The 18,209-nt window shown below is 41.0% G+C and overlaps 1 protein-coding gene across 2 annotated transcripts in view; it reads left to right on the plus strand.

Moving 5' to 3' along the window:
• The window catches only part of NELL2 (neural EGFL like 2), a 156,047-nt gene that overhangs the window by 104,148 nt on the left and 33,690 nt on the right, over positions 1 to 18,209 (plus strand). For both annotated transcript variants that reach the window (XM_065857926.2, XM_065857932.2), the window contains exons 14-15: positions 9,736 to 9,858; positions 12,307 to 12,402. In XM_065857926.2, coding sequence (XP_065713998.1) covers positions 9,736 to 9,858; positions 12,307 to 12,402 — 219 coding nt within the window. The remainder of the gene's footprint in view (positions 1 to 9,735; positions 9,859 to 12,306; positions 12,403 to 18,209) is intronic.

Consider the following 18,209-nt stretch of genomic DNA (forward strand, 5'->3'; position numbering starts at 1 on the left):
CATCTGGATCCTCATAAGTCTATGGGACCAGACGGGATCCATCCTAGGGTGATGAGGGAGCTAGCAGAAGAGCTCGCCAAGCCGCTCTCCATCATCTTCCAACAGTCTTGGCTCACTGGGGAGGTCCCAAATGATTGGAAACTGGCAAATGTTACCCCAATCCACAAAAAGGGCTGCAAAGCTGACCCTGGCAACTACAGGCCTGTCAGCCTGACCTCGGTGCCTGGCAGGGTGATGGAGCAGATCATCCTGAATGCAATCACACAGCACCTCCAGGATGGACCAGGGATCAGACCCAGCCAGCATGGGTTTAGGAGGGGCAGGTCCTGTCTGACCAACCTGATTTCCTTTTATGATCAGGTGACCCACCTAGTGGATGAGGGGAAAGCTGTAGATGTGATCTATCTAGACTTCAGCAAAGCCTTTGACACTGTCTCCCATAATATACTCCTTCAAAAGCTGATAGCCCATGGCTTGGACAAGTGCACTCTCTGCTGGGTTAAGAACTGGCTGGAGGGCCGGGCCCAGAGAGTGCTGGTAAATGGGGCTGCATCTAGCTGGCGGCCAGTCACTAGTGGTGTCCCCCAGGGGTCAGTGTTGGGTCCAGTCCTGTTTAACATCTTTATTGATGATTTAGATGAGGGGATTGAGACCACCATCAGCAAATTTGCTGATGACACCAAGTTGGGGGGCAGTGTTGACCTGCTGGAAGGCAGGAGGGCTCTGCAAAGAGATCTGGATAGACTGGAAAAATGGGCTGATTCCAATGGGATGAAGTTCAACAAGGCCAAGTGCCGGGTCCTGCACTTTGGCCACAACAACCCCCTTCAGCGCTACAGGCTGGGCACAGAGTGGCTGGAGAGCAGCCAGACAGAAAGGGACCTGGGGGTACTGATTGACAGCAAGCTCAACATGAGCCAACAGTGTGCCCAGGTGGCCAAGAAGGCCAATGGTATCCTGGCCTGTATCAAAAATAGTGTGGTCAGCAGGACAAGGGAAGTGATCCTTCCCCTGTACTCTGCATTGGTGAGGCCACACCTGGAGTATTGTGTTCAGTTCTGGGCCCCTCAGTTCAGGAGGGATATTGAGGTGCTGGAGCGGGTCCAGAGAAGAGCAACAAGACTGGTGAAGGGACTTGAGCACATGACCTATGGTGAGAGGCTGAGGGAGCTGGGGTTGTTCAGCCTGGAGAGGAGGAGGCTTAGAGGTGACCTCATTGCTCTCTATAACTACCTGAAGGGAAGTTATAGTCAGGTGGGAACTGGTCTCTTCTCCCAGGCAGTTAGCAATAGGACAAGGGGACATGGGCTTAAACTCTGCCAGGGGAAGTTTAGGCTGGATATTAGGAAGAAGTTCTTTACGGAAAGAGTGATCAGGCATTGGAATGGCCTGCCTAGGGAGGTGGTGGACTCACCGTCCCTGGAGGTTTTTAAACTGAGATTGGACATGGCTCTTAGTGCCATGATCTAGTAAATGGGCTGAAGTTGGACCAAGGGTTGGACTTGATGATCTCTGAGGTCTTTTCCAACCTAGCCAATTCTGTGATTCTGTGACTAATGACAGACCTGCCTTGAATTATGTATTTTGCCCATCAGCTTGCCTGTTCTGTCTGAAAACAAGAATATCTTTGTCTTCGCTGAGTTCCAGGAGATCTTGCCATGGACTTCTTAGTGTGAAGATAACACAGGAAAGGTGGTCTGTTCAACATTCAGCTCATGTGTTAGGCTTTTCAAGTTGAGTCCTAGGGGAGAGAATACCCTGCTTGGAGCCATAAAATCCATTATTAGAGTTACAGAATGTGGAATGACTAGTGGACAATTCAAAGGGACTTATAGCTAAGAGTTATGTATTCCTACAATCTAGGAGGAAAGCCCAGCGTAGGAATAACCAAAAAATAAAAAGAGATTTTGTGCGAATAATCTTAAAGTAAAAGAGTAGTAACAAAGTATACAACTCTTGTAGGCTTTGGTATGTGAAATAGTTTTTCTAAGAAAAAATACCTTTATGAAATAAAAGTAAAATTGAAAATCTTCTTAGAATAAGTTTTCAAAAACCTAATATTTACTAGGATTAGAATGTCCCATATTTTTGGAAGTTATATTTGCATATAAATATGCAGGATTTCTCTAGGAATTTTTGGTCACAGGATCTTACTTGTATTCTCCAAATTGGTAACCCACATGTTAAAACCTTCACTTCTCCTAGAAAGAAAAGAACTTCATGATTGGAAATGGGAGGTGTTTTAGGGATGGATTTCATGATCCCATTCAGTGTCAGGATTCGGGTTTTGTGCATCAGATTATACCACTTCCAAAAGTCCAGCTTGGTCCATGCCTGTCTTGAGTCTTGTCAGAGCTACAGCCACCTTGGAGCTTTCTCCAAAGCTGTCGTCGCCTTGCAGGCAGACACAAGGAGAATGAGTGCTTGTTCCTGGTCATGCCTTCTCTTGATCAAGTGTTTTTTTTCAGCTACTTTTAATCCTGCATCAATAATTGCCACTAATATAGATTTGCTGTTATTAATATATCTTCCTAGTAGTATAACTAAGATGCAGTCCAGGAGCTTTCTCATAATGGATATGAAAAGGAACACTGGATCTTGGCTGTATCCCCAAGTGGATTTTCTTCCTAAGGTTTCGTTATAGTTTTCTTGGTTTTCCTTTTTTTATCATAGTAATACCAAATATAGAATAAGTAAATAAGCTAATAGATAAAAGAGAGAAGGAGACATCTGGATGAGACAATGGCAGCTGTTCTCCCTGAAGAACAATGGACTAAGTAATTACAGACAGAAACAGCATTTCGGAAAACAAGATGGTCTCTAAACAGACCTTGAAAGTAGAACATGCACATGCCAGCGCTATTTTTATTATCAACATAACTAAGAGAAAAAAAAGGAGGAAAATTCTGGACACAGATCTGCAGAAATTGTTGTTTATGGATGGACTGAAGAAAGAACTAGAAAATGAGGTCCAAGAGCAGCATGGATATATGGGAGTGGATAAAGGTGAAAATCAATCAAGTAACAGGATTAGCAGTGAATAGACTATTGTCGGGAGACCTGACTTTTCATATCCCCAGCTTTGAACTGAGGACAGCTGCTGGTGGTCATTAATTAATGATTAATGACTTCAGCATTAAGTATGGGTAAACTGTGATGGTAACTCTATGCGTAATTAAAGTATGAGTTCCATTTTGCAACTAAATTAGGGAATATCTATAGAAAAATTAATTGAGGCATACTTGACTTCGGGAATATCAATTCAATAAATTAACATAAATATATGGAAGAAATAGCATAATCATAAATAAAGTTACAGCATTTGCTTTGTGAAAATAGTGTGCATATACTGAGACTTTAAGTAACTCCTCCAATTAGAGTTTAAACTAGTTAATATGAAGTCTTAAAGAAATCAACTATCTGTCATTTCCCAAATGATCCTGATGGAATAAGTCTTCCAAACTACCCATATAATTACTACTAATTTTTGTCTTGTACATGAACTGTATGAGGGAAAAAAGCTTGTAATTAAGATAAACCGTAAGTGGACATTTAAGTGTTTCAGCTATTGATAATGCAAGTAACTCTTATCTGTTGTCACTGCTGTGACTGTTGTCATTGTCATGTCAGATTGTCAGCTGATCACTGAGACTCTATAGATGTATACCAAATCAATGGGAAGGAGACAAGTCAAAAGTAATTTGAGTTTAAGAATTCAGAGGCATTGAAAGGAGAAAATACCTAATACGCTGCCTTTATTTAAAATATTTTAATTTAATCCACAAGTTCCTCACTCAAAAATGAATATCAGTTGCATGATGTTACAAGAGTACAATTGGAGGCGTGTATTTTATTTACATATTTGGGAACTTTTATGCATTTCCGTGCCTTAAGTGTGATCTCAGCTCCTGTTTTCTGATGTTGGTAATGGATGGTTCAGAAAAACTGCCAGCATAATATTCTTTATCCATAAGTAAGTGATCCAACTTAATCATCATCCCTTTTTACTCCTGTTTTGGAGAATGTGGATGTGCAAGGCAAATATTGGGAAGGCTTACGTTACTCAAGTAGGTAATGCTCGACAGATTTTTTGTTTACTTTTAACTGTGAAATACATGGCAGGAAGGATAGGGACTGATGTTGCATAGTACAGGGAAAATAAAAGGAGGTGGACGTGGGTGACACAGTTTATAGACAGTACACTAAATTCTGTGAAGCTCTGCAAGAATCTTTGCATAGGTGATAAGACAGATCCCCCACCTGTCATTGCATTGTCATACATCATAGAATCTAGTGAGTCCTGATCTCTTTATTCCAGCAGTCTCTAGGATGTAGCAGGTGAAGTAGTAGGATGCAGTCAGTACCTTATGCTAGATGCTCTGAAGTAACAACATTTTTGTCAAGCAAGCTATATATTCTTAACTAAATATTCTAGGGTAGTATTTAAAAATTATCCAAAATAAAATAAAGTACATCACCTTGTCACGGAGGCACCCCGAGGCTAATTTAAGGGACAACAGGGTCCCTTTTATTAAACCGGTGAGAAACAGGGTTTTAGCACTCCAAAAGTGACTTAAATATAGGTTCGGGTATCAGTTGAGGAAAATTATTAAGGGGCAGCAACTAGTACAACAGGCAGTCCACAGAGTGCATGCACGTGGCTTCACCCAAAACAATGCCGGAACCACCCCCCAAGTCCCAGAGGAGTGCACACTTGCCTGAACACGGTGCGGGATTATTCTTAAAGAGATACAGGTAAAGCGTACGCTCGCGATTCCGGGAGGGTAAATTTATAATACACTCGCAATTGCGCGAGGAAATAAAGTTACACTCGCGATTGTGCGAGGAAATAATTTAAAGTACGCGTGCAAATGTGCACGGAATATAAATACACTCGCGATTGTGCGAGGAAATAAAGTTATACGTGCTTGTATTAAGCACGGGAAGTCACACGTGCATATGTGCATGGAAAGGATAAATATACTCGCAGTCTTGCGAGAAGTTTTACTCACACCCGTGGCGGCAAGGCAAGTGGAGTCTCCATCCCGGGGAGGGGGGTTCTCAGCGGCAGTATCTTCAGCTCGTGCTCTGAGAGACCGGTGACAATGGGCCCAGTCTCGACGAGAGTCCCGTTTTTATACTGACTGATCAGACCTGACTGTAGGCATTCTAGAAGCTTCTCTGCACCCCCACACCGTGTGTGGGGTGCCCCTGAAGCCTCCAAACATCCCCCACACTGGTCACAGGTGCCCAGCGGCTCACTGGCGCCTCGGCAATCCCTTCTCCTAATGGCCCTGGCCAGGGTGCTCTGGGCCAAACAAAAGAAGCTGTTAGCTTCAAGTAGCAGAGAGAGGGAGATGTGCCTACTCCCTCCATACTGAAGGAGGTGGGGGGAGAGACGGGGGTTTGCATTCTGCCGTACACCTTTATTGTATGTATATGTATGTGCATATGTGTATATGTATTTCTGTGATGTGTATTTGTGTGTCTGTATATGGTCTATTTGCTGCACCGTCAAATGCTCGTAAGTAAATTAATTGCATCTTCACATAATTTTTTACATCTCTAAGTCATAAGGACTATTTAATGGAACATTAATACGTACTTACTGTTGCTATTGTTAATACTGTGGAGCAACATAGAAGTTTAGAGTTGACATTTTTTTTTCTATCTAAAGGACCTCATTCCAGAGATAGTTTAGTCAATATAAATACTGCATATAAAACTTTGGTTTATTCTCACTCAGATCAGAGATTTTGTGAATTTGAACACTGTTGAGCATGGAGTCCTGAACAGTGCAAAATGTAATTTTAATATATTAGATAATAAAGCTTTAGAACTAATCACTGAAACCAGTGCTTTTGGTCTTTATAGAATATCTTTATGCAAATGCAGATGTATTAATCATTAAAATCCCTTTGCAAAAGTAATTTTTATTTCCTTGCCTCTGTAATGCGTTTGTACATGACCTGTCCCCATCATCGTAAAGGTATGTAGTGAAATAAGTACAGGACTTTTGTTAAAAGTGTTACATGATTTCTAAAGATACTTAAAGAAATGACCTCAGTGTTGCTTCTTGGCGCATCAGAAATATATTTGGGCAGTACTGAAATTTCTAAATAATGAAAATAATGTTTCCATACTGGTTTTTGAACTGAAAAACCGTATTAATGTTTCTCTTTAAATTATTATTTTATAAATAACCTTTTTTTTGTTCTTTGTAATCCACGGTCCTGTCTGTTTCTACAGTTCCTGGTTTGATATTTAAGATTGCTGAACTCACTATTTGCAGCATCCTCCTTATTAAAGGTGACTTTCCAAGTGTTTGATTTAGAAAAAGAAACCAAAGTGATAAGCATGGATTAATGAAGAATTATCAACAGGCCACCACCCTTTTAATTACAAATAAGTATTACTGTCTTGAATAAAGCTGGACAGTCTGCCTTGTTATTAATAGAGAATTCTGGGAAAAGATGTCTCTGATGGTCTCTTTAAATTGGTGTGGATAGTGTCCAGTGTCTTGGAAGACTGAATGTAGTAAGATGCTTTACGTACAGGATTTTTGCTGGTGTAAACATTTGTAATCAGTCCATAAAAGAGCAGGTCCTGCAGTGTAGGCTGACTGTTCTTTAGGTGCCACTGTAAGAAGGAATATGAAGAAGTACTATGTTTAAGTGGTTTTAATGGTATTATTGAACCTAAGCTCAGATGCTACAGGGCAACAATCTAGGTGGAAAGTAGAACATCCTGATAAGTTTTTGCTGATTTTTCCCATTCCTGTAATTTTAGAATCTCTGCTCCTTAAATTGAATCACAACATTTCATTTTACTCTGAGACATTTTCCTCTTAAAAATGACGTGTAAACTTCAATCCAAGAATCATTTATCAGACCCATGAATTTTTCATGAGTTGCTAATATTTGATTTAAGTAAAAATAGACATGAAGTTTGAGCAGATAACCACAGAAGTAGAATTACTGACTGTTTTGATTGAATTATGCACTGGACCATCCTCCTGAAATATTAGCAAGAATCCTCCATGAATTTTCTTACGCTTCCTCATTGAGAATGATACTGAATTTGTTTAATTCAGTGATTTGCACTGAGTTTACTGGTGTGATGTGTTGCTGTATAGAATCGTAGAATCATTTAGGTCGGAAAAGACCTTTAAGATCATCACGTCCAACCATAAACCTAACACTGCCAAGTCCACCACTAAACCATGTCCCACAGCACCACATCTGCACAACTTTAAAAAACTTCCAGTGATGGTGACTCAACCACTTCCCTGGGCAGCCTGTTCTAATGCCTGACTAATGTCCAATCTGAACCTTCTCTGTTGCAACTGGAGGCGATTTCCTCTCATCCTACCACTTGTTATTTGGGTTCTCCCAAGTAGAGAGAGCGACACCCTCCATGTTACAACCTCCTTTCAGGTAGTTGAAGACAGCAAGAAGGTCTCTGCTCAGCCTCCTTTTCTTCAGGCTAAACATCCCCAGTTCCCTCAGCCGCTTCTCAGACTTGTGCTCTGGACCCTTCACCAGTTTTGTTGCCCTCCTTTGGACACACTCCAGCACCTCGATGCCTGTCTTATAGTGAGGGACCCAAGTGGTAGTATAGACGCTTCTTCCTGAGATACCAAGATAATGGCTTTGCAAGGTATTTTGGCCTGCTGGGTGCGTAATGTTTCTCACATTTCCATAATTATTTTCCTGTTGTATGTTATGTACAACCTTTACAAATGAGAAAATAATATATATTTAATATTTAAATAGCATATATAATATTTAAATAATATAATAATATTAACATAAACTAAGAAAGCTGGAATATTACTACAGTGCGGATAACACTTTTAACCTAATTTGTATGGTCATGACTTTTGTTTTTCTTTATTTTATGATTTAGCATAAATTCTCTTTCAGCCAGCATGGGAGATTTCACTATGTTAGGAGGCTGGAGTCAAAACTGTAATTGGATTTTAGAGGGGCTGGGTCATTTGGTGAACAATAACAATTTTAGTTATTCATGCTGAGAGCAAAGTAATTAAATCTCATGCTTCAGGGCAGAGGCCTGCAGCCCTTGCTCTGCTGCATCCAGCGAGGGACTCAGCTCAGTGAGTGCTGATGCCTCAGTACTGAGGGTTGATGAGAGTGTTGTTTGTGATGTAAGAGACGTATAAGTCCTTGTTTCAAGAGGGGTGTTAGATTAGTGTTATTAAAAACCCAAACAAATGAACACTCAGCAACAACAACCAACCCACCAAAAAATGAAAAGTATCTCAGCCCTATGTTGTGTTTCAAATTGATAAATTACGTTGTGGTGAATTTTTTTGGCCTTTAAAACTACAGGTACTTGCCATTGCTAGAGGACAATTGACATCCACTGATGGGTTAGAGATGTGCCATTCTAACAGCTATATACTCCTACAGTTTATGGCCAATATTGAAATAGCGTGTTGAACATTTCCATAGTGATTTGCAAATGTTAAGAAATTAATTTTCCTGACAACTCTGTGCAGAATGTGCAGACTTCAGCTCCTTATTTATAAAAGGGAAGATTCAGAGCAGTGTGACATACCCAAAACTGGGGAAGAAAGAGCATCCAATTCCAGATTTAAGGCTTGTGTCAGCCAGAACTGGCATAAGCCGCACTAATGAAATTTGCTAAAACTTGGGCAGAATTGTGACTATGAAAACCTCACATGTAGGTTAGTCCATGTGTTCTGACTGAAATTAGGTGCTTTTGTTTTCCTCAAACAGTCAGTTTTCCTGAAATTAAAATTTCAGTGGTCTGAAATTATTTATGGATAGGTGAATATTCTTGATTTAAGGAAAATGTATGGAATATTTCCAGAAGGTGGAAACATGTCATTTTGATGCCTACAGGCAAAGATACTGCATTTTGAAAATACTAGAGCATTTCGTTTGGCATTTTGAAATGACACTTCAGAGCATTTTCCATTTCTTGAAAATCACAAACTAAAACATTGAAATGTTCAGTAACCTGAACACTTATACTATAATTTTTTGTTTCAGATTAAACAGTGCATTGCAAATCAAGACAAAATCATGTTGTCAAGAATTTTTATTTATTCGCAGAATGTGTATTTCCCAGTATGTCTGAGTCTAGTCACCAGACTGTGGAGTCTCGTGCATTGCACTCTGGTGCTAGGACACATGGTGCTGAAAGTCCCTTTAACAGCAGGCAGACCTTTGTTTTTTGAGTTACTTCGTCTAAATAAAATGCTGCATGTGCACTGAAGGAAAGGAAAACGCGGGCTGTGTTTTGAAGTCCTGCCTTCTGCTAACCATATCTTTTGCAGTTTGGAACATGTGACTCTCACCATTAGTCAGTTTTCTGAAGGAAATCCTATGAATCCCACATAAGATAAACCTGCATGAATACATTATACAGTAGAACTAGCATATGGATTTTCAGTATGTTGGCCAGCTCCTTGGCAAATGTTTATGAGGCCACTGTAGCCTACATGGAAAGTATCATGATGGTGGCTCCCTTTTAATGAAACTGGAGTTATACTGCAGCACAGTTATCACATACTAGTATGTGCTAAAATTACATACACTGTCTGTCCTATGGTTACGTGTTCATGTAGCCCTATTGTCGGTAACTACTACTGTCTTTATTTCTTTTTAACATGGAAACCTATCAGAGGCTTTTATTTTGTTGTGTTTTAAAAATTCAGGACCACTCCATTCTTGTTTCACTTTTCAGAGCATGATGAATGTATAACAAACCAGCACAACTGTGACGAAAACGCGCTGTGTTTCAACACCGTGGGTGGGCACAACTGTGTCTGCAAGCCGGGTTACACGGGGAATGGTACCATCTGCAAAGGTAAGCTGCTGGGAACCCCGAGGGTATGTCAGTCTTTGAACTGGATGAGATGCTTTGTCATAGTTGCTGCAAATCTGTTCACGTACCTTGAAGAAGACAGACAACATGCTCAGCTGGGCGTTCAGGTCTCGCACCTATAAGAAGATCGTCGTAGACAGATGTACATGCAGAATTCACAGTAGTTTGAGTTAGTATGCACTATAATTTGAAGTAATTATGTTTCATTTCTGTCTCACGTTAACATTTCTGTCTTGCGTCACCATTCAAGGAAACCGACAGTTATCAACAAAGTTACAGCTGTGAAAACATAGTCAGATCTACATTGTCCACAATCAATCACTCGCTGTTTTACTTGGATAAACTGAACATTTGGTATGCTGTGTCTTTTTATTGTGAATGAGGAAAGCAGTAGATGTGCATGCACAAAACCTTTGCTACACACAAGGTGGTGCATTGTTTTCTAACAGTCTCATTCACTGGTAAACGTTAGAAGTTATGTTACTGGTCTTAGATATATTCCCAGCGATACAGTGTTGCTTTTATTTCTGTTGCATTTCATGTCAGAGGAGATGATACTTGGTACTCCAGCCCAAATCCTGGAAGTCCTCAGGCTCCAAGCATAGGATTTAGAGGATACTTGAAAATAAAAGTAATATGTAGCTGTAGGGCAACTGGCTCAGACACAAGAAGTGGTCTTGCAGCAATAGTATACCCAGCGTTCCTAGAAATTGCACCACAGTCCTCTTGATCTGTTAGCAACCCAGAATTTCTTTAATTTCTAAGCCTGTTTAAGAACGTAGCAGTAGTTATTCCTTCAGCTGGGTCACTGTATGATCTTTCAAAATATTCCTAACATAAACAAGCTCTTTGTAAAGCACAACAACCTAGTCCACTTCCAGTCAAACAGATGGTTAGAGGGAGAGATGTCAGCAAATATGCCCTTTTATGCCATGTCCCCTCCTCTGGGGAATGGGAAAGAAAGTCTTAGCCTGAGGAGGATCAAACCCAGAGCTGCTTCTCTCAGAAGAGAACTCACTACTGTGCTGTGCCTGGGAGTATTCACCAGTCCTTCTGCTGGAGGTGTGTCAGCTTGCAAAAAGGTAATTGATTTCTTTGGGTCAAAGAGGCGGTGCATAACCCTAGAGCACATCGTTCAGCTCTTCTGTTACCTGGGTAAGAGCTCTGACTGCAGATCTGACATTTCAGAGGGCACCTGGATCCATCGTCAAAGAAAAGTGCATCCTTCCCTCCCTCCCTTTTTGATGCTGAAAAGACAGTATACAGGAGTAGGTTCTGAGCCTGTGTATCCCAGTTTGAGAAGTGTACTTCTCTACAGCCCTGGCTTGGATGCCAGTGTCCTTCAGAGAGACCTGGATGTTCCTCTTGTCACCATGGTTTTGGCAGCTTTTCATGCACTGTGCTGCCAGTTGTGCATTGTGTCAGCCTGCCCGAGAAGCTGAAATGTCTCACTCAGTGCTGGGGCTCTCACACCACAACGCTGGTGCCTGGAACCTGAGAGCTGAAAAGCCAGGTCAATGACTCGTGTTCTCTCTCAGATGAGCCTTAAGACTGCACCAGTGGTGCTGTTACACAGAGCAGCTACAAACCAAAGCCTAGCATCTCTGGTGGCTGGTTGCAAGTGCAGGGTGAGACCAGTGCCTTGGAGCAGCTTTTACATCAGTGATAACATCTAGATATCTGCACCTATAGTTTGGTTGTGGTTTTTTTTTTTTTTTTTGTTTGACCAGAGCATTGCTCCTTCCATATTATGTATAAAATCAGAACAATTAACAATTGTTGTTTTTACTGTCAGGGCTGGTCGCATTTCTTTGTCTGCAGAAGGGACTCTAATGCACACACATGCTCATGGCTGTATCTAGAGCATGCTGCACCTAAATATGTGAGCATGGCTTCTCAGATTGCAGTGTGCCAAAGAGCCAGCCCAAGGATGGGCTTCAAACTGTAAATGGTAGAAGTTTTAAGATTCTTCAGAAACTCCTAAGACAAAATTACTGTTTTTATTGTTTTGATCTAATTGCTTAATGAAGGAATAAGGTAGCCAGATAATTTAGGGTTCAATTGTGCCTGTTATGCCCAGACCTTTATCTGAGGAGTGGAGGAGACCAGTGCTGCCCTAGGAAGAGTCTGTTCCTGGGGAAGATGCTGGCTTTCAGTGCTTCTCAGTGCATGAAAAGGAACATATATATGAGCTCTTGTCTTCAGATGATTTACTCTAATCTCCTTCTATAGCTTGTCAGCCCATCTGGCCGGTGAGGCAGGGGGGCCGTAAACCATCTCTTCATGACCTCTGTCCTTTGGAGAAGGCAGCATCTGTGCTCCATGCCGCAGGGACCGTGTTTCATGCCAGCCAGCCAGTGATATGTGGCCACCTGCATGGTTGTTGACTGTAGTTCTGTTACCCATATATTGTGATTTTGCATTTTGCAGCCTTTTGCAAAGACGGATGTAGGAATGGAGGAGCCTGTATTGCTTCCAATGTGTGTGCCTGCCCACAAGGCTTCACTGGACCCAGCTGTGAAACTGGTAAGATTATAATTGAATTTAGGATGAAAGTAATCCAAGGAGGATGTTTGAGGTAATCCAAGAAAAAAGGATTATTTAAGTGTGTGCCCAGTAAGAGGAAGATGCTACTAAAACGTTACTCACTTTTCTTGTATGCTTCCCAAGAGAATATATTGCCGCAGTTCTAATTAGAAGCACATGGACTGCAAAAATGAGAACATGAATTAAGACATCTTGGGTTTTGATGTTTCATAATTAGTAAGATTATTATAGACTAGCTTTTCACCTCAAATGGCCTTTGGTATCTCCTATAAATGGTAGATAATCTGGCATCTAGAAATAAATGTCAGTAATTGATTACTTCTGTGCTGTAAATCTGTGACTGGTTCAGTAGCACACCTTCCTTTGCAACCTTATTTGAAGACTTCTTATTAACTCAGTGTTCTGACTCAGTGTTAAGGCAAGTTTCAGTGTTCCTACTGCTTTTACCTCGTTTTGCAGGCATTCCTTTCTCTTCCTGCTACCTCTGAGGATGGCAGCACCACAAACCCTTTTTTTAGGACTTTATTTTCTAAGTCTTGAATATAGGCTAATTATATTGCCCAGCAAAGTATGTAGAATGTTAATATGTAGCATCTCAAGCGCCTGTAAATTATTTCTTAAAGTTCAAATGAATACTTTCAGTGCTTTTATTTATTGCTGCAGAATATTTAAATGCATTCTAACGATACATGCCTCCAGGAGGTACAGGGAGAAAACTCACTTAGATTAATTGGCTTCAGTATGCCTAATAAAAGGGCAGTCTGCCACCTATGATTGACTATTGTTGCTGTTCTATATTGCCTTCAATAAATCTTCCAAACAGAGGAAAGGAGGTCATTTGAGCAACTATTGCTTTCATCTGAGTTGTAAACATGTCCAGTTTAATGAAAAACACAGACTGATATGAATTCTGCATTATCTGGTCCATTTGAGAGGTGAGATATGTGATTGTTTTCGTTCTTCTGTATTTGAGCAGATATGACCACAGTGCACAAGAGGGATGCTGTGTGAAAAGCAGTATCCTGGTTGTCCATCTATTTCTAGAAAAATGTCAAAAGAGTAAATTTTTAAGTATTCCTCACTGTTTCACAGAGAGTGAGTTAATGTGGTAATGTGGTACAGGATACCAAGGTCTCTTCAATGTAACAATGTTGTGGTTTTGCTTGGAACAAATTGTGTGTCAAGATAATGCTCAAGTATTAAAACAGTGACTTTGTTTTAGCAATATTTGTCTTACATGCTCCTTGCCAGCATTCTGCGGTTATTGACTTAATAAAACATGTACAATTTCAAGGCTCTCATTTATCTTTTCCAGTTTTCTACTCCTATCAGAAGTGTGTAGACTAGAAGCATATTTGCTTTAGTCTCTCCTTGTATAGTCAATAGTAAAAGCCCCTATAAAAGAAAGATCTTACTGGCTTTTCTGAATTGCCCTCTGTCTCTGCTCTCTTCTTTAGAGGAGAACCCAGGGACACTCTGTTCCCAATTCAGAAAGTTCAGGCACCTTAATCTAACCTAAATGCATTCAGCCTCAAACACCCTTCAAAAGCAGCCGGACTCATGGCCTGACTGCCTGTCCTTCCTGCCCTTTGGGAAACATATAGGAGGGCAGGCAGGGACTTGGACCAGATCTGAATGCCTTTCTGAATATCTGATATTTAACGTAAGGTTATTATGGCAGTTTTCGCGTGGTATCTCAGAGCTAGTGTTACTCTTGTTGTGATTCGGAGCTAGTTTGCCAGCCTCAAACCAGTTTCATAGGTCAGCTTTGCAAGGAGAAGCCCCTCTGTCCTGATGGACCTCCAATGAACATAATATTTTTTCTTACTGTTGAAATAAGTAGTACTAGAGATCAGCCACAGGGTACAGGTTTGGTCACATCATTTGGATATTAATGTGCAAATGTAGGATTATAATCTATTTGCATGTGACTTTAAAACATGCACTCTGAAATACCATCAGAGTGGCAAATGGAAGAGCTATCCTGTTGGTAAGAGCAAAAGCTTTTTTGTTCTGAGACTGTGTTGTCAGAAATGTGATGCCTTATACAGCCATAAAAGAAAACCTGATCTTCAGAAAGTACATGTTTACTCCCAGTGAATACGACAGAGTTTCCTGAAGCTGCTTCTTGTTAGGCTTGAAGTGATTCAAGACATTCATGCTACAAATAATTTATGTTGGAAGCTTCCCTTTTTGAACAGTCACTTCATCTACAAAGGTGATGTAATCTTTTCTGGGCAGACATCTTTAGTTGTGATCATATACTAGGAGGGAGGAGGATTGATGTAAAGATGCCCAATCTATTTCTAAATCACGTTACTTATTTCTGTTCATGCTACATCTATTAAAATACTGCTTGTGGAAGAATCTTGGCATTTTTCTCTTAAAACATACAGTTACATAGAATTTGTCAGCAGCTGCTAAACCTGTGAATTAATTAACAGAACATTGAATCCACAACCCAGCAATAACCTAGAAAATAAAATCACCTATTCTTACTGTTTCCTTCTGCAAAAGATGATTTAAAAGCTCTGTTTAAATAATTTGTCAGAAATATAGAAAAGGTGAGGTTGGAAGGGATCTCTGGGGATCATCTTGCCTAATCCCCCTGCTCAGAGCAGGGTCAAATAGAGCTGAATTCTCAGGACTGCACCCACTTGGATTTGTAATGTTTTCTGAGTTGGAGACTCCATAAGCATTCTGGGCAACCAATTTCAGTGTTCAATCACCCTTACTGTAAAAAAAAAAAAAAATGAAAGCTTTTCATTATGTTCAATTCCTCCCCCTGCCCCCACCTAGTCCCCTTTCTAGGCATGACTCAGAAGTGTCTGGCTTCCCCAATACTGTCAGGTATTTTTACACATTGATAAAATCCCCCTCATCCTTTTCATTTCCAGGCTGAACATCTCAGCTCTCTGAGTCTCTCCTCATATGGCAGGTGCTCTGGTCCCTTCATCATCACAGCACTGTGCTGGATTTGCTCCATCTCTCTCTTGTACTGAGGAGCCCAGCACTGGATCCAGCACCACAGATTTATTCTCGACAGCATGAAATAGAGGGGATCACCTCGACCTGCTGGCAATGCTCTTCGTAACGCAGCCCAGGAGGCTGTTGGCCTTCAGTGCTGCAAGGGCACATTGCTGGCTCATGTTCAACTTGATGTCCACCAAAACGTCCAGATCCTTTTCTGCAAAGCTGCTTTTCCAATCTGGTCCCCAACCTGTACTCGTGCCAGGGTTGTTCCTTAATAGCAGTAGGGCTTGACATTTCCCTCTGAACTTGTTGATATCCTTATTGGCCCCTTCAGCCCGTTGAGGTCAATTAGAATGGCTGCACAGCTACCTGGTGTAGCAGCCCCTCCTCCAGATTTTGTAGCATCTGCAAATGCGCTGAGATTGTGCTCTACCTTATTGTTTGTTTTCCCAGGCATACACTGCTAAGTGACTGGCCCCAAACTGGACGTTGTATGGCTGATCACAGCCCTCCAAGCCCAGCCATTCAGCAAGGTTGTAATTCACTTCACTGTTTATCTGTTTAGCCTGCACTTTTTAGTTTATCTGACAAAAGGAGCATCAAAAGCCTTGCTGAAGTCAAGATAGACAACACCCGCTACTCTCCTCCCATTCTGCAACCTAGTCATCTTGTTTTAGAAGGCTATCAGGTTGGTCAGGCATGGCTTCCTTTTTATAAATCAGTGCTCGATATTCTTAACCACATTCTTGTCCTTAATATGTTTGGAAATGCTATCCAGGAGGATACCATCAGCTTCCCAGGGATGGAGGTGAAGCTGACTGATCTGTAGTTTCCTTAATCCTTACTCTTCTCAAAGATAGGAGAGGCATTTGCTTTCTTGCAGTTCTCAGGAGCTTCTCTCAGTCACCATGACCTTTCAAAGATAATTGAAATTGGGCTCTCAATGACATCAGCCAGCTCCCTCAGCACTGCTGGGTGCATCCAATCACGTTTGATTGACCTGTGTTTTTTCCAATTTATTTAGATATTGATCCTCCTCCATCAAGGGTAAATTTTCTTGCTCCAGACTTTCCCACTGGTCTTAGCAACCTGGGACTCCTGAAGGCAAACCTTACCAGTAAAGACTAAGGTGAAGAAGACATTGAGTACCTCACCGTTTTCCATGTCTTTTCTAAAACCTACCCCTACACGCTCAATCGGTGTCTCTATATTTATTCCAAAGCCTGAGAGGGATGATGCTGTCCGTGCTTAGGTCCTGCTTATGGAGCCAGGCTCCTGATGTAGAACAGGCCATTGACTAAGAACAAGAATAAACTAGAGCTGAAATAGCTGGGATTGTTGGTGTCCAGAGCATCCCCCTAAATTTTTGGTGAGGCTGTCTACTGTGTTGCAAAGACCTGGCTTTTTTTCCTTGGTGCCCATGTTGGTTGGGGAGATGTACTCTTCCATGTGATGGGACAGACAGTTCCTCCAAGCCTTTCAACAGAGTGGAGAGGAGCTGAGGCAGTGACTGACAGGTACCTCTGAGCAGGAAGCAGACAGCCTGCTCCTCATGGGAGAGGTCAGAAGTCTTCTGATAAAATAATCCTGAGACTGAAACATGGTTTCAGAGCAAACCCAGAACTCAAAGCATCTTTCACCTCTGGTGGGTTTGCACCAAAAGGTTGCTTGCGTTTGTGGACACAACTGTAACTCTTTTCACCTGTCAGCTGCCATGGAAGGGCTATGTTAGGCTCCTAAACTCAACTGAAGATTTTGCAAAGAGAAGTGAAGCCCCGCGTAATTAAGCGTGGTAATTAATTTTTTTTTTTATTATTTTTTTTCCTTCCAATTGAGTGCTTTTGGGGAGTCAGTAGGAACCATGTCTCTCTCAAAAACATAAGAAGGAGAATCAGCTACTACTGCTAGTCAGGTATTTGATGAGAAGAGGTGTTTACTGTGGAGTGCCTTGCAGTTAACAGAGCTATTGCAACAGCTTAGAATGATCTGGTGTAAGTCTTTTAGATGACTCGTGGCCTATGCCCTGTGGAAATGGATTGGTAGAATGAGGAAGCAGATGTAAGAATCATGTACATGTATATCAACCTCCAGCAGCATTTCTTTTTAATTGGTAATAGGACATAACAATGAGATGTGGGAAAATTCCAATTTCTTTTTCCAAAGGATGTGCAATGGGGCATTGTTAATGTTGGGAATGCATTTGTTGGCTTAGGGAGATGGGGTTTATGTATTAAAAGATTTAGAGCAATCTTCTGCAGTGTAGCGAGCTGAGACTACCAAAGGAATCTAAAAGTATTTGTGCCTGTTAAACGTTTTGAAAATACCTGACTTAACACTGTCTTGTTTGATTGCAAAACTATGAATTCTTCAATAGACATTTAAAAATGCTATCTTAAATTGTATTTGAAAAGTGTTTTATTTTAGAATTCAGCAGAGGATGACTTTGTTAGATCTGTTTGATGTTACTGTAACTCCCCTTGAATTTGATGAAAGCTTTAAGAGTGGATTTGTCCTCCTACTATATATGCATATCTACACTAGCATATATACAAGACTACTGCATTATTGCTGCTTGTCAGCTTCTTTTTTGAGTTCCTACACTCGTTTTGGGCTTTGAGTATTCCCCTGGTCTGCTTTTAATTATGCACGAGATCAAATAGCAGAGTTTTACTACTAGTTGTGTTTTGATGTAGGTTTTGTTAACAGGTTGGCTGGAAGTATATGGCTTTTTTTTTGTGGATGATTGACTGTAACTTGCATTTCCAGATAATTAACTTTCCCATGGATATCACAGGAATCATGTCCACCTGTTC

Source organism: Patagioenas fasciata, chromosome 1, assembly GCF_037038585.1.
Source record: "Patagioenas fasciata isolate bPatFas1 chromosome 1, bPatFas1.hap1, whole genome shotgun sequence".
NCBI classification, from domain to species: Eukaryota; Metazoa; Chordata; class Aves; order Columbiformes; family Columbidae; genus Patagioenas; species Patagioenas fasciata.